Raw genomic sequence first — 15,505 nt, 5'->3', positions numbered from 1 at the left:
TCGGAACACCCCGTGTTAAAGTTTTCAATGATGCATGATTAGAAATCACATTCCGACTGTCACTTTCATGATCTGGTAAGCAACGCTCTGATTGGTCGGATGAAAGGTCGTTCTGACGTGACCTCCACTGGGATGTCCTCAGATCTTCATTTAGCGGTAGCAAAACCCAATTCCCAATACAAGATAAAACTATTCAAAATTTCCAACAATACTTTAAAATGGTTATAACATACCATAGCCATAGGTGAGGTGAGGTGAAATTGTGTTTAACGTCGCGTCCAAGATTATTGCACTTTTATAGTAAGTATTGCGGTGGTGTCAGATTGGGCATCTAATGATGGACAAGTCAGGTTCTTTGATTCCAGGCTGTCATTGTGAGACATGACTGGCATGCCACCAGAAGGCACAGATGTATGAACTTTATTAAAATGTGAGCCCAATGTTCTTTAAAAAAGGAGCCCACTTCATGTAGAGGTAAATTTTGGAACGATATGAAATCTTGCAACTTAAGATTTGCATAATTTGCTCCCCTGACTAAACACTAGAAGTCAAGTGAGCTTTTGTCGTTGCATATTTTCCGTCATCTGTTGATTCGTAATCTTTTTACATCTCTGCTTATACATAGCCAATAAAATCTTGCAACTTTGTTTGCTGTTTAGCTCACCTGACTGAAGGTCGATTGAGCTTTTGTTGTGTGTAGTCCGTCGTTTGTCGGTCCTTCATTTTGTCCATCTCTTCAGAATCTACAAGGACAATGAACATAATGAAGTCTTGTAACTTTGTTTGCTGTAAAGCTCACTTGACTGAATGTCAAGTGAGCTTTGGTTGTCACGTTTATTGTCTGTCCAACAGACTGACATTGAATAATAACATACATTGACCTATGAACTCTACTTCTGTCAAATAGCATCCTTATGTTTGATGCTGATAATTATATTATTATATTATAGATAAAAGCCACCCAATCAACAATCTTGCTCAATATCAGGGAACAAACAGCTCCCAGGCCTGAATTCTCCTTGTGATCTTTGCTCATGCAGATCCAACACTTTTCTTTGAACCCTCTTTACATTTTCTGATCATTCTCTGCAGCTATCATCACCGGTGTTCTCCCTAACTGGCCTTTGCTGTAGGCTATTAATAGCTGATGTGGAAGGTTGGAGATAATATCCCGTTCTTGCTGATTCTTCGAAACCGTTGCCAGACTCTATGATTTGTCGAACCTGGAATTTACCTTATGTTTTGTAACATTTACAGGTGGCACTGTTTCTCTAACTACCTTGTATGAATTCAGTGTAGAAACAATTCCAGTAGTATAGAAACTAATTGGCCATGGCCAATAGGCAGTGTCGTTATATTTTGCCGGGCAAACATTGTTCTTATGCAACCAGTAGTCAGTGTATTATAAACTACTTGACTGTATGAAGGGGACAGTGTAAGTTTGCTTCAGCAAGGTAAACAAGGTAGTTAACCTCTAAATGCCCATTGTCATCATAGATGGCAGGTGGCTTATGTTCCATCTTCCCGAGGCAAGCGAGTTAACTGCCTTTAAAAGTCCAGTTTCCACCCTTGCCAAACTAGGCTGGAATTCCTGAGCTTGATCGTAGCGCCACCAGTGGCTATTACCAGTTATGTCCCTTCTAAAGCCTCTCCTATGAACCAGTCAGATTCCACATCTTGATTGTGATAAAACATTTCTTACATAGCGAAATGCATCAAATCACGTGAGCACCTTGATTAAAAACATGAAAAGATTTTGAATATATCTGCTGACAACGAGTTGGCAGTGCACATGCTGTGCAAATACAGCAATCGACCAAAATCTGCATCACAGTACAAACTGGATTTCGATTTCAGTGCGCGATTTTAATTGGACTATGCATAGACTCGTTAGTCCAGCCAAAATGTAACTCCATAATACCAGCCTAGTTCGGCAAGGGTGGAAACTGGACTTTTGTAGTCAGTTAACTCTCTTGCCTCGGAAAGATGCATATGGTCATGAGGGTATCTTCCCAATGTATTTAATTTGAAACTACTGACACACTAGGAGGGTCAGGGGTATTAGTGAGCCATGCTCACTTTTGCTCTTTCGAAACAATTACGACAAAAGTTTTGGTGACAGCAATACATTCATCAAGTTGGAATTGTCAAGGCAGTCTTCCCCACTCACAGGAAAATCATAGGAAGTTATTTTCTTAATTTGATTAAGTGACCAGCCGCATTTAGGAACTGCATGGCTGTCTTTGATGGTCCTGCAGTCTCGTCAACCTGTTGTCCAGTCCCTGGTAGACACGTTTTCGGATTTGTGGAAGGGCTCCAAGGTCCAGTTGGTCATGCATTGCCCCATTCAGTGAGTCCCTTGGGCACGCCAGAAACCTATGATTGTGGGTTCGAATCCGGGTTTGCCCCGAGTATGTTTCTAGGGTTGTCAGCACCATACCCGTGCTTGTGGGTTCCTACGAAGTGGTAAACGTCTGAGACCTGCATCACTTTGGGCTTTCCTCCCACATTAAGCTGACATGCCGTTATATAACTGGAATACTGTTAAAAGCGGTGTTTAACCCAACTCACCCACTTATGTGGTTGTTGAAGGCCCCGACTCCGAGAAGGTCAGATCCTTCAATGACAACATGATATAAACCTTGGTTAAAGGATCTGAAGGTGTCTTAAGCTTGGTCACGTGGCAGTCTGGGAAGGGCTGAAGCTTACCTGACATGGGCTTGGAGTGACTGATTATCCTTGTAGGCGACAGAAAGGCCCCTCAACTGATCTTTTTACGATGTGTTTGCCACCCCATCGTTCTCATGCTAACATTGAATAGTGTTGCATATCTGATGTCTTCAAACACACTGGCGGTCGGGTAGCCTCGCGGTTAAAGCGTTCGCTCATCACGCCGAAGACCCGGGTTTGATTCCTGACGTGGGTACAATGTGTGAAGCCCATTTGTGGTGTCCCCCGCCGTGATATTGCTGGAATATTGCTAAAAGCGGCGTAAAACCATATTCACTCTTCAAACACACAGGGTCTATGGGTCCATATCACTTTTATTGTATGGTGTCATACAAGTACAATTAATTAATAATAAACTATAGGTGCATCGACAGACTGCAGTGGGATGTCAGCATCAGTTAACATGATCAATTGCAATGTTTTTGCCCAATATGATATTATATTTTTAAAATTGAGAAAAATCATATCTTTGACAAATTTTTACATAAAAATGAATTTACTTAATAGAATTTAGTATCCAAACCAGGTACAAGATTATCAAATTAAATATTTCAAAATAATAATAAAATTGGGTTACAAAATGTACATAACTTCCACAGCCATAATGTTGACCTCTTTAGTTGTCTAGAAGTGGTTGGGGGAAACCCAGTCATTTAAGGTGTGTATCGCTGTGCAGACATGTGTCCCTTGAGCAGGCAAGAACCCTATACTCATGGGGTCAAATTCCAGTTTGCCCTGATTATGTTTCTAGGTTTGTCAGCACCATACCCATGATCATGGGTTTCACCAAGGTGGTAAATGTTCACAACCTGCACCACTTTTATTTTTTGATGACATTCTTTTTTTTTCATGAAAACTTTGGCCGGTAGTTTTTAAAATTTAATTTTGATGGGTAAGGTGATTATTAAAAAGCTCCCACCAATTTATCATTTGATATAATTCTGTTTCAGTCATATGTGAATTCCTTGGATTCGGATACCAAGCACAGAAAATGTAAGATCATTTTGACAAATATGGTATTTTGTATCATCACCGGTGTTTCAAAATTGTGGTGGGGTAGCCTAGAGGTTAAAATGTTCGTTCGTCACGCCAGAGACCTATCTTTTTTATTCCCCACATGGGTACAATTTGTGAAGTCCATTTCTGGTATCCCCCACCATGATATTGCTGGAATACTGCAAAACGTAACATAAATCCATACACATTCACTCAAAATTGTGGGTTCGCAAACATACCGGTACCAGCAATGAATGTAAATTTTGTATTAGTGTTAATATTTGAAAACACTTTCAGTTGTTTGTTTTGTTATTATGAGTATTAATGAATGAGAAAGATCTCTGTTTTTGTTGAATACATACATGTATGATATATTCCTTCAATTATATCTGACATGAATAAACAGTGAACAAATGGATGTATTATGTTGTTCATGAAATACATTTAGAGAATAGCCTATGAGTAACCAGGAACTACCGACTATCCCTCAGGAGTGAAGTAACGCAAATAGCTGTCTCTCCAAATATTGACATTGTTAATTGAGTTGTGACACCAGCACTCTTTAGGGGAGTGCATCCATGGTCAAGTGGTAGAGTGTCCGAAGGTCGGGAGTTTGATTCCTGATCGTGTCATACCAAAAGACGTTAAAAGATGGTACATGTTGCTACCCAGACTGACGCTCGGCATAAAGGGGCTTAAACAAAAACTGGTCGGCTCGGAGTTCGTGTGCTGTGTCTGAGAGGGGTGTTCATGTTAATCAGTGGGTAAGCACTATACAATCGGCATTAGTCCGGACAAGTACAAGCACACACACACACACTCACTCTCGTCGCTACAAATGTGCATTAATCTTGAACGGGACATTAAACCCCATTACACATCACCTTTTACCGAGTTTGGGATTTGTCAAAAGTGCACATTACAATACTATCACGAAGAGCCTCCACGTCAATGAAACCATGCCCTCACATTAACATTGGTAAAAGCGATTGAGGGAAGAGGAGCGTGGTATCTATTGTCTGACATGATTTTTCGTGTGAGGGTGTCGGTACCCTGACAGGTACAGCATAAGTATTTGTGGCTTTGACTTCTTTGCAAGCGTTCTGTTCTTAACTCCAGATTTTCTTAAGGTCTACATTTGTACTCTGCCTGAAGCTTTTCCTTTGTTTGGACGTTATGGTGTTTGTACCTTACCTGCATGGGTCTGACCTCCACGAGATGGTCAATAACCCCTCCCCCAAGTTAACTGACTGATCCTCCCTCTTCTACCGTGTCTCGTTTCAGATGAAGAATGTTGCATTTGTCGAGTCCAAAGGACATGCCGATATCATTAGAAAAGGACTCGACAACACGAATCTATTTTTTTAATGTGGATCCTCCATTGGCAGTAAGTTCAAGGTAATCCATGTAAAGGACTTGAGTAAGGTGTGTTGGGGATCTGTGGTCCAGGATGATAACCTTTGCTAAGCAAAATGCTTAAAGGATCTGGTGACAAACTGAAAAGCTTAGTACTAAAAGAATTGCCGAGAATTATTCCTCTTCCAATAGAAATAGGTTCCGAAGTCACCACCTGCCCCGGCGATTACATCTGAAGTTGAACTGACCGCAATTCATAAAAGACTTGAGTGCAACAAGTAGTAGCTCAGGGAGGTCAATACATTCAAGTGACTTCAAAATCCATTCGTGAGGTACAGAATCACAAGCTTTTCTGTAGTCTATCCAACACATTGAGAGGTTATAGTGGTTATTTTAGCCTCTTTGAGTATCATTTTCTGAACCAGCAATTGATCCTTACAACCCCAACATCCCTTTCTGGCTCCTTTCTGCTCCATGTAGATAATGTCATTGGAAGTGCAGTATAATGACACAAGATCTGTTGGACACACGGAGAATATTTTGTACTGTGTATTCAGACAAGTAATAGGGGGGAAGTTTTAGGGTCAATCACTTTTCTTTGGGAGAAGCATTGTTCATCTTTATCTGGTGATTGATTATGCGGACTAATTAAAGCGGCGCCAGCGAGACGACTGTGAGTATTGGGTCCCTTTTATGAGTGAGTGAGTTTGGTTAAACTCCGCTTTTAACAGTATTCCAGTTATATCAGGGTGTATCAGTTTAATGTGGGAGGAAAGCCCAAAGTGATGCAACCCACAAGCATGAGTATGGTGCTTGCCAAACCTAGAAACATAATCGGGCGAACCGGGATTCGAACCAACAATCATAGGTTTCTGGCGTGCTCAAGGGACGCAACTCTGCACAGCGAATTGCGGCGCCTTAGACGACTGGGCCACCTGTGCCCCCTTCCCACAACCCTACCCCCTTCTGATACGGTGGGGTGTTTCGCAAAGAATGAATACAATGGAATAATTGGCAAGCAATAGACATGAAATAACAATTGTGATGATCAGTGAGTGAGTGAGTTTGTTTTACGCTGCTTTTAGCAATATTTCAGCAATATCATGGCGGGGACACCAGAAATGGGCTTCACACATTGTACCCATATCGGGAATCGAACCCGTGTCTTGGGTGACGAGCGAACGCTTTAACCACTAGGCTACACGACCGCCCCGATGATGATCAATGAGAATTACTACACATTATTTCACAATTATGGGTTATGTTCAATAATTAAGCATTTGTTGAGCTGTTATTACGATTGGTCACTTCACCTTTCAGCAGCATGTTTAGGGAAGTCACACTCATGACACTGCCTATCTATCACAAGGGTAGTAATGTGGCATTTGATTGGCCGACACTAAGGTCAAGGCATCGTTGATTATCCAGTGTATTTTTCCCCTTTATTTTTTTTATAAATTCAATCTCAGTCTCAATCAATCTCTATAGAAAACTGAACGTGTGTATTGTCGCTCATTAGTGTAATTTGATTTAACTGATTAAATCAAGTTTAAAATGAAGCAATGTTAGAAATTGCATCCAGAGTATGTATCGTGACATGATGAATCTATAATTCACTGGATGGTCAAGATTAAGGTCAGCGCCACTAAATATGCAATTTTCAGACAAATATACCGAAAATAAATATTCATGCTCAGATTGTTTACTCCTGAAGAACATAAAGGTTCACATTACGAATCACTGCACAAACGTGGGATATTGATTGTTTTTTATTTCCCAATAATCAAAAATCTAGTCACTGAAAATAAAGTATGAACATTTTTGTCAATTCTTCTCACACATCAAAATCCCTGATTGCTTTTTTTGGTTTGACCACGTCGTACATCAGCTGCAGGGTTTCATCAAAATAGAAAATGTCTGAGACTAAGTACTATCATTTGGGGCATTCCTAACATTAAGCCGAAGTGAAATACCCGATCGATAGCGGTAATCTGACCGTGGTTGCTGTTAATAACGGTGATTTGTGCGATCTTCCGATCGCTTCACACACGATTTCGCCGAAATTAATTAAAACAATATTAAAGGAATTTTGAATAGAATTAATGAAATAAGTTACAAAAATAAGTCCAGATATACAAAGACCACTTTTTATAGCCAGACAGTGTAATTAAATGAATAATTTGCGAACTTCAGCATGGATTTGTTGACATGGTATTTCCGGTGTTACGTGCTCACAGTAATGTCTTTACATGGGGGAAAAAACATCAAAACTCATTAATTCGTGTATAATGCGCACCCCCTTCTACACAGCTGTGTTTTTTTTTGGAAAAGAAAGTGCGCACTATACTCAAGAAAATACGGTAAGGCTTACTGATGAATTTACGCCAACTTGACTCTGAATTGGCGCCCACCCCTTCTGTCTATATTTTAAGCGCCCTGTGCGCTTATTGGGTCGAATACGGTAACTAAAATGCTGTTCATGAAAGGCTTCATAAAACGAGTGCCACATCAGACTGGAGTCGATAATGTTGGCCAGTGTCACCCGAAATGTCGTCCACTCTAAGGTTATTTCCTGTTTAGTTCCGCACTCAGCAATGTTCCAGCTATATGACGGCGGTCTGTAAATAATCCAGTATGGACCAGACAACCCATCGATTGACATCATGTGAGAATCGTTCTACGCAATTGGGATACGACGATGACATGCATCAAACCAAGTCAGCGAGCCTGACCACACGATCCTGTTAGTCGCCTCTTACGACAAGCATAGTCACCTTTTACGGTCATGTGTGTGAGTAGGGTACACATATCTATTGTGAGTTTTAGTATTGATAGAATTTCTGTCTTAGTTTTGATAAGATTTATATTTTCGTATATTGATGACTTCATTTTTAGCTTTGGCTGCACTGTTTATATACGTTCGAGTAGCTGTTCGTCTCTCAGAAATAGAGTTAGTTTGACCTTCTCTATTGCATCTCTTTGCTTTGGGAGATCTACGAGGGTGTGGTTTGAAGATTACTTATTTTTTCAGCTCCAGCTGCAAAACCAGAATTAAAAAAACAAAAAAAACAATGAGCCTTAATGTTTATTGAAGAAAAACACCTAGCATCAATGTATTTTTTGTGGCAGCAAGATAAGTTGTTGTTTTTTAAGACTTATATGGGACAAGTTCTTTTCTACGATAAAATCCTAGTTCGGCCTGAATAGGATACGTCGCTCATTGTTTATCAAATTCAGGATGTAAGTGAGGTACAGTAAACTACGGTTATAACGAACACGCTTATAACGAACTGACGGATATAACGAACTTACTTTTTTGGTCTCGACTATTTGATGTAGTTATGCTGTATATATGCTTATAACGAACTACGGTTATAACGAACTAGAATTAGTAGTCCCTTTGAGTTCGTTATAACCGTACTTTACTGTATTCGCAAAGCAGTCAAAAACACGGTCTGAGATGTAAAACAGGCAGTGAATTGAAACAATACTGTTCAAATTCTTATTGTTTTGAACATGCCCGTGTTAATTAAATATTTTGGAGAAATGATTTTATTGTAAATATAGTTTGACGAACACAAAACATTGTTCTATCATGACGTCATTTCTGGAGACTCGAACATGCGCTCGCAACTGATGACGTATATATTGGACGACGTTATTACTGAGAAGGGAGTGTCTAGTGAGTTGTGCGCGCCCCGAGTGGTGTATTCTCCATGCAGTGTTTTATTGGACCATAAACAACTCCTATGTCGTTTATGTCTTAAATATATACTGAACCTCAAAAGAAACGTCACCCCAAGTAACATTGCATGAAAAGTTGTCATTTAAATATCTGTGTAGTTTTTGTCAAAGTGTCTAAAATATATCTTGACCGGAAAAATGAAATTTGATGATCCAAAAACCAAAGCAGATGACAATAAAACCGATCGCCCAAACGCATCACGGCAACGTCCACGGTAACCCGATGCACGTGAGTTCCGTGCAAATTGAAAACACATGCGTTCCCCCATCTCTTGCCCTATAAAAATCCACTCAGATCGGATAACATTAACCACAGGCTAAAAATCAAAACACGCACACTAGGAACCCACACTGCACCTTCCCTGAAACACCACAACACGTACTCCTACATGGGCGGATACAGCTTTTTTGAAAAGGGGGTGGGGGGTGGTGGGGGTGGTGGGGGTGGTGGGGGTGGTGGTGGTGGTGGTGGTGGTGTGCGTGTGCGTGTACGTGTGTGTGTGTGTGTGCACGTGTGTGTGTGCACAATCACAATAGAATCAATCCTAAACCCCCAAAACCACCCAGATACTTTCAATGCCCCAGGCATCTACCTAATTAAAACCAAATTAATAAACCGCATCTAAACACACAAAAAACACCAAAAATTTATAAAAAATAATAATAAATAAATAATAAATAAATAAATAATATATAAAATATAAAAATATATAAAACCAAAATCATAAATCTCCATTCATTCCCTTAGACTACCACCTCCGCATCTTCCAAATCTCCCAATTTCAAAAACATTATATAAGCAGCCAATAAAGCCCCAACCGGCTGCAAACTCCATTTTTTCCCCTTTCTGGCTAATGCACTAAATGGCCTGGCCGGCCCGTGTGCGAAATACGCTGGAGTGGGAAAGCACACGTAAAATCTCCAATGTAAGTAAGTAAGTAAGTAAGTAAGTAAGGATAACATTCATTAACACGTCCCATTCTAATTCTGGAAACAGAAAGTCTACGGTTTTTGCCCAGTCTCGGTCAAAGGTATAGATTCGTTATTGAATTGCCACCACATGCTAAGATTGACAAGAAATCAGCGACACCAAGCCCTTGGACCATTGCAAGCTGGACAAACCGCCCAGCAAGTAGCCAAGTATTTCAAGTCCACGTAAGGACCATAAACAGACTCCAGCAACGGTACCAGACCAGCAACACAACAGATGACCGACCACGGAGTGTAAGACCAAGGGTCACCACCCGACGTCAGGATCGTCAGATTGTGCGACAGCATCTTCTGGGCCGCTTTGTTACACCTGCGGAAACTGCTCGACACACCATGGGGACACACCAGCGACACATTAGTGCGCACACCGTGCGTCGACGATTGACGAGCAGACTCTTCCACACCGAGGACCCATTCTGACACCACGTCATCGCCTGGACCGTCTTCAGTGGGCAACACAGCACCAGCATCGGCGCCACCAGCAGTGGAGAAGAGTCCTCCTCTCAGACAAGAGCCGTTACCATATCTCAACAGCAGATGGCAGAGAGAGCGTATGACGCCGCCGTGGGGAACGTTATTGGGATGCTTGTGTCGTTGAGAGAGACTCGTGAGGTGGTCCGAGCATCATGGTGTGGGGTGGAATTTGTCTTGCACAGAGGGTCGGTCCTGTGGTCTTCGAGAACATCGGTCCAGGGAGAGGCAATGGTGTCACAGCAGCTCGGTACATTGATCAAGGACCACACGCCATACCTCATTTGGCTCGTCGCCGCAACCACGAGTTTCAGCATGATATCGCCCGTGCCCACACTGCGAGAGCCACAAGAGACTTCCTCCAGCAGAATGGCATCAGAACCATGCAGTGGCCTGCCCTCTGTCCCGATTTAAATCCCATTGAGCACCTGTGGGACGAGATTCAAAGACGGCTGAATGACGTCCGACCAAGGCCGACAACTGCAGCTGAACTGCGTCAGGCGTTCCTCAGAGTGTGGGCTCAAGTGCCTATGGCCTTCATCAACCGCCTCATCTATTCCATGTATCGACGTTGCACGTCAGTCATCAATGCACATGGCGGACACACAAGATACTGACTTGTGATGCCATTTTCTCAGAGACTAGTATTGTGTTTCACTTAAGAACATTTGACACTTTAATTTCAACCTTGATGATCAGTTTTGCCAAGTTTCATCTTTTCAATATGTCTCAAAGTATGTTTACAGTGTTTGGACAAATAAGGTTTCTCATATATCTATCCATGGTGACGTTTCTTTTGCGGTTCAGTATATTTATATAATAGTTGAGCCCGGATCCTCCGCTTGGTGCCGCTGCAAGCTCCTCACAGCGATAGTACGTTCCCGGAGCTCTCTATGCTATCGCTGCCACCAGTCAAAACTCCCCACTGTGAACAGGTGGCCACAACCATGCTTGGAGTTGAACTCGCAACCGAATGACCGTTATGTTTACAAAACAAGTGACGACTGTCGTGACGCCGAATACACTTATCTCTGCTAAATTACTTTCTTCGTTTGTCAATTAGAATTTCTGTTTCATTAAAACTGTCGTGTTATTGATATAGTAAGAATGTAAGGGAGAAGTTGGTTTATTTTCCGTTAGTCTGCAATCTCGAACCAATCTGATTATCAAAACAACAAAGTAAATTCATCTGGAAAACATGGTCAGTCGTAAACCTTTTCAAATTGAAATATGATGGCATTCCCAAAGACATAAACAAAAGTATAAACGTTACTGCATATGGGGTTGGAGGGCAAATTTCAAGATTCTTGAAATGGCCGCGCCCACACTGGTGGCAGCGATGTTACCGAGAGTGTAACGAAGGTGTCACGCGCTGGGAAGGAGCTTGGTGCCGCTGCTCTTCCCCTGTCTTCCATGGAGTGATGTCCCTTGGATAACCACTACATTGGTTTGTCTGCCCAGGAGCGCTTGCGCTTCTAGCCACACTTTGTGCAGCCGCTAGAAGGACAAGGGTACCAGTCTACATAGTGCTGCTCCAACTTCCGGTAAAGGAGGTAATATATGTAAAATGTTAAAACCTTTAGGCTAACACTATGTCGGATATCGATTGATATGGGTTCGAACCTAAGCCTGTCTGTTTCAGTGGAGTTTGTAATGTTAAGAAGTATTCACTAGTGAATCTACATTATAAAAATACTCATGTAGATTCCATGAGAACATAAATGTGCAAATAGATAATATAATAATATTTAACACAATAAAGTGATTGCACAAAAAGGACTATATATATGTTCTAAGATCTGGTCCATATTCAGTCCAGTTCTAGACGTTTTTTAAAATATATATTGTGTTTCATCAAGAGATTTGTTAAACTAGTGTATTGATATATATTTCACAACACACACACGTACGCACGCACACACGCACACACGCACACACACCGCATCCGAGTAAATTTCTATATACATGTATGAGGTGTTTGAATTTATTGCCAGTTCGCTTTAGACTGGTCCCTCGAGACAATATCTCAATGACTCCATTGTCGCCAAAATTACTGGTTTTTCACTGAATACAGCCGGGTCGGGGGGGGAGCACAGTGGTTAAAGCGTTTGCTCGTCACGCCTAATTTAAGGCCCGGGTTCCACTCCCCACATGGGTACAATGATTGAAGCCAATTCTGATGTTCCCCGCCGTGATATTGCTGGATTATTGCTAAAAGCGACGTAAAACCCAAGTCTCTGACTGACTGACTGACTGACTCACACACTGACTGACTGACTGACTGACTGACTAACAGACTCACTCACTCACCCACTCTTTGACTTTAGTAAAGCTTTTGATTGTGTTAACCAGTCTTTTCCTGTGGAATAGCCTTCTTAATTATGGAATTCATGGACATTTTCTGACAGTGTATGTACAGTGTAGTACTCTAAACTTGAATCACTTGTAAGGACTGAAAATGGTATTACGGAGTATTTTAACTGTTGTGTCGGAACACGCATGGGTTGCTGAAGACCTTTTCTACCCCGGATGTTCACGGGTCGTGTAAAACACTGGATGAAACTACTTTCTACAAACACTAATCGATTACCTAAACAAACCTATCTAATGTTGTATGGACTGGTAGAAGTAGGTCGTATATCTAGGGCTAATAACACCAAGAACATTATTTTCAAATACGGATTATGATATGTATGGATCATAGAAGATGTTGGAAAGTCCACAATGTTTCTGTCCAAACTTAAACACCGGATTCTGGACTATGACTTCCAAGAACGACACAGCTATATATTTCTTAAACCGAAATGGGAATATCACGGCGAGGGAGACCAGACATGGGTTCATAGTACTCATGTGGGGAATCGAACCCGGGTCTTCGGCGAGACGAGCGAACGCTTTAACCGCTAGGCTACCCTACAGACCCCGTCGGCTCAGAATGGAGACAGGAAGACATAAAGGTGAAGACCCAGAAGAACGTCTATGGTAATATTGGGTTAATTTTGGATTGGACTATGTCGAAAATGAGTACCTGTTCTTGTTAGGGTGCCAACAATATTCAGAATTACGAACTCGCTATCTTGATCCGCATTATTTCACTAATCCATAAGTAATTTTGTAAATAGTATGTCTTCAACGTGGAAACGTACGATTAATGAGTGAGTTGGGTTTAACGTCACTTTTAACAGTATTCCAGTTATGTCACGGCGTGTCAGCTTAATGTGGGAGGAAAGCCCGAAGTGATGCAGGTCTCAGACGTTTACCACTTCGGTGGAACCCACGAGCATGGACATGGTGCTGACAAACCTAGAAATACTTTTTGTGTAGTTGTCTACCCGAAAATTAAATTATTTAATTACAAATGTAAAACCTTGAAACGTAAATTACTGCAGTGCTCTTCGGAAGGAAGGGCGGGCAACACCAAGGGCAGCCGTACGTATGTTAATCATCAGAACGCGTTCAAGGTGTCGAGCATTTATCCACATGCCCGAAATGGATTTTTCAGACTTTTATCTCCATTACGCCTTCACTATCTGTTCATCAGCTCTCTTTTGTTTCGTCGGAGTATACATAATGGTGTCAAGTTAGTGTTAGTTTGGTGTTTGCTTCTTCTTTGTAGATGACAGCTGTGTTCAGTAAAATCAAACCCTAATGGCCCTGTCACACTACAACGTTTTATAGTAACTTGCACCTAGCGTGTAAATCACAGTTAGTATGCTGTCATACGTCGAGCTTTCATCGAAAAGCCATGATTTTGGCGTATCCATAGCGTATACACGACGAGAGTTTACAGTATATGTAACGCATGTCTAACGTATTTGTAGCGTATCACTGAATTATACATAACTTATGACAGCGTATAAAAGCGTATTGTCAGAGTGTCTGGCGTGTTCAACGTATGGCCAGCGTATGCCCAGCGTATGAGTAACGTATGACTTGGGCGTTCAGCGTAGGGGAAAGTTAGTGAGTATGGTTTTACGACGGTTTTAGCAATATTCAAGCATTATCACGACGGGGGACACCAGAAATGGACCTCAGACATTGTACCCATGACGGGAATCGAACCCGGGTCTTCGGCGTGACGAGCGAACGCTTTAACCACTAGGCTACCCGACCGCTACCGTAGGGGAAAGGTGCCTAAAACGGGTCGTATGGGTAACGTATATCTGGCGTATGTAAACGTATGTAGAGCGTACCTCTATCGTACGCCTAACGTATAATTCATACCTGCATACGTTCCCATAGGCCAAAATTTTTGTGCAAGCACAAACATCTTTTTAAGCCTCGGCGTACTACAACGTACACCAGCGTGCTTTTAACATATACAACTTACACCTAACTTATCCATAGCGTGTTTCAGCGTTGCCGGCGTTTTGGCAAACATTCTCATACGTCGCCATACGTTACTACTATACGTTGTTGTGTGCCAAGGCCAAAGCTGATGTGCCTGCCTTGGTTTTGCGTGCCAACATAGCAGGATGGATACAATATGGACTATTAAATTACACCCTCCTATGTGCCGGATAAATTGAGCCCCCAAACTTCACATATTTTTTAACTGTTCCACACATTGGATGCCAAGAGAAGATACTGTAGCACACTTAACTATAGTGACATTGGATGCACAAAGTAGACACTATAGCACATTTAACTACAGTGAGTGAGTGAATGAGTGAGTTGGGTTTAACGCCGCTTTTAACAGTATTCCAGTTATATCACGGCGTGTCATCTTGATGTGGGAGGAAAGCCCGAAATGATGCAGGACTCAGACGTTTACCACTTTGGTGAAACCCACGAGCACGGGTAGGGTGCTGACAAACCTAGAAACGTAATCGGGGCGAACCGGGATTCGAACCCACAGTCATAGGTTTCTGGGGTGCCCAAGGGACGCAACTCTGCACAGCGAATCGCGTTGCCTTGGACGACTGGGCCACCCTTGCCCCCTGGTCACACATGTACTTCAGTCTGCAACAACTACACTTGTTGTCCTATGTCGCCAAAATTACTGCTTTTTCACCTACAGCAGGGGTGGTGGGAGAGCACAGTGGTTAAAGCGTTCGCTCGTCACGTCGTAGGCCCGGGTTCGATTCCCCACATGGGTACAATGTGTGAAGCCTATTTCTGATGTCCCCTGCCGTGATGTTGCTGGAATATTGCTAAAAGCGGCGTCAAACCATATCATTCTCACACTTGTCCCACCATAAACTTAATTTGTTCGTCA

At 42.0% G+C, this 15,505-nt stretch overlaps 1 protein-coding gene across 1 annotated transcript in view; it reads left to right on the top strand.

The window, feature by feature from the left end:
* LOC139454911 (zinc finger protein 721-like) overlaps positions 1–15,505 on the top strand; it is a 66,226-nt gene that overhangs the window by 17,414 nt on the left and 33,307 nt on the right. Inside the window, exon 4 of the mRNA XM_071236515.1 lies at positions 450–468. Coding sequence (XP_071092616.1) covers positions 450–468 — 19 coding nt within the window. The remainder of the gene's footprint in view (positions 1–449; positions 469–15,505) is intronic.

The sequence above is a fragment of the Haliotis cracherodii genome, unplaced genomic scaffold, assembly GCF_022045235.1.
Source record: "Haliotis cracherodii isolate W230 unplaced genomic scaffold, xgHalCrac1.p SCAF_11, whole genome shotgun sequence".
Classification (NCBI taxonomy): domain Eukaryota; kingdom Metazoa; phylum Mollusca; class Gastropoda; order Lepetellida; family Haliotidae; genus Haliotis; species Haliotis cracherodii.
This window is presented reverse-complemented; position numbering and strand designations above follow the sequence as displayed.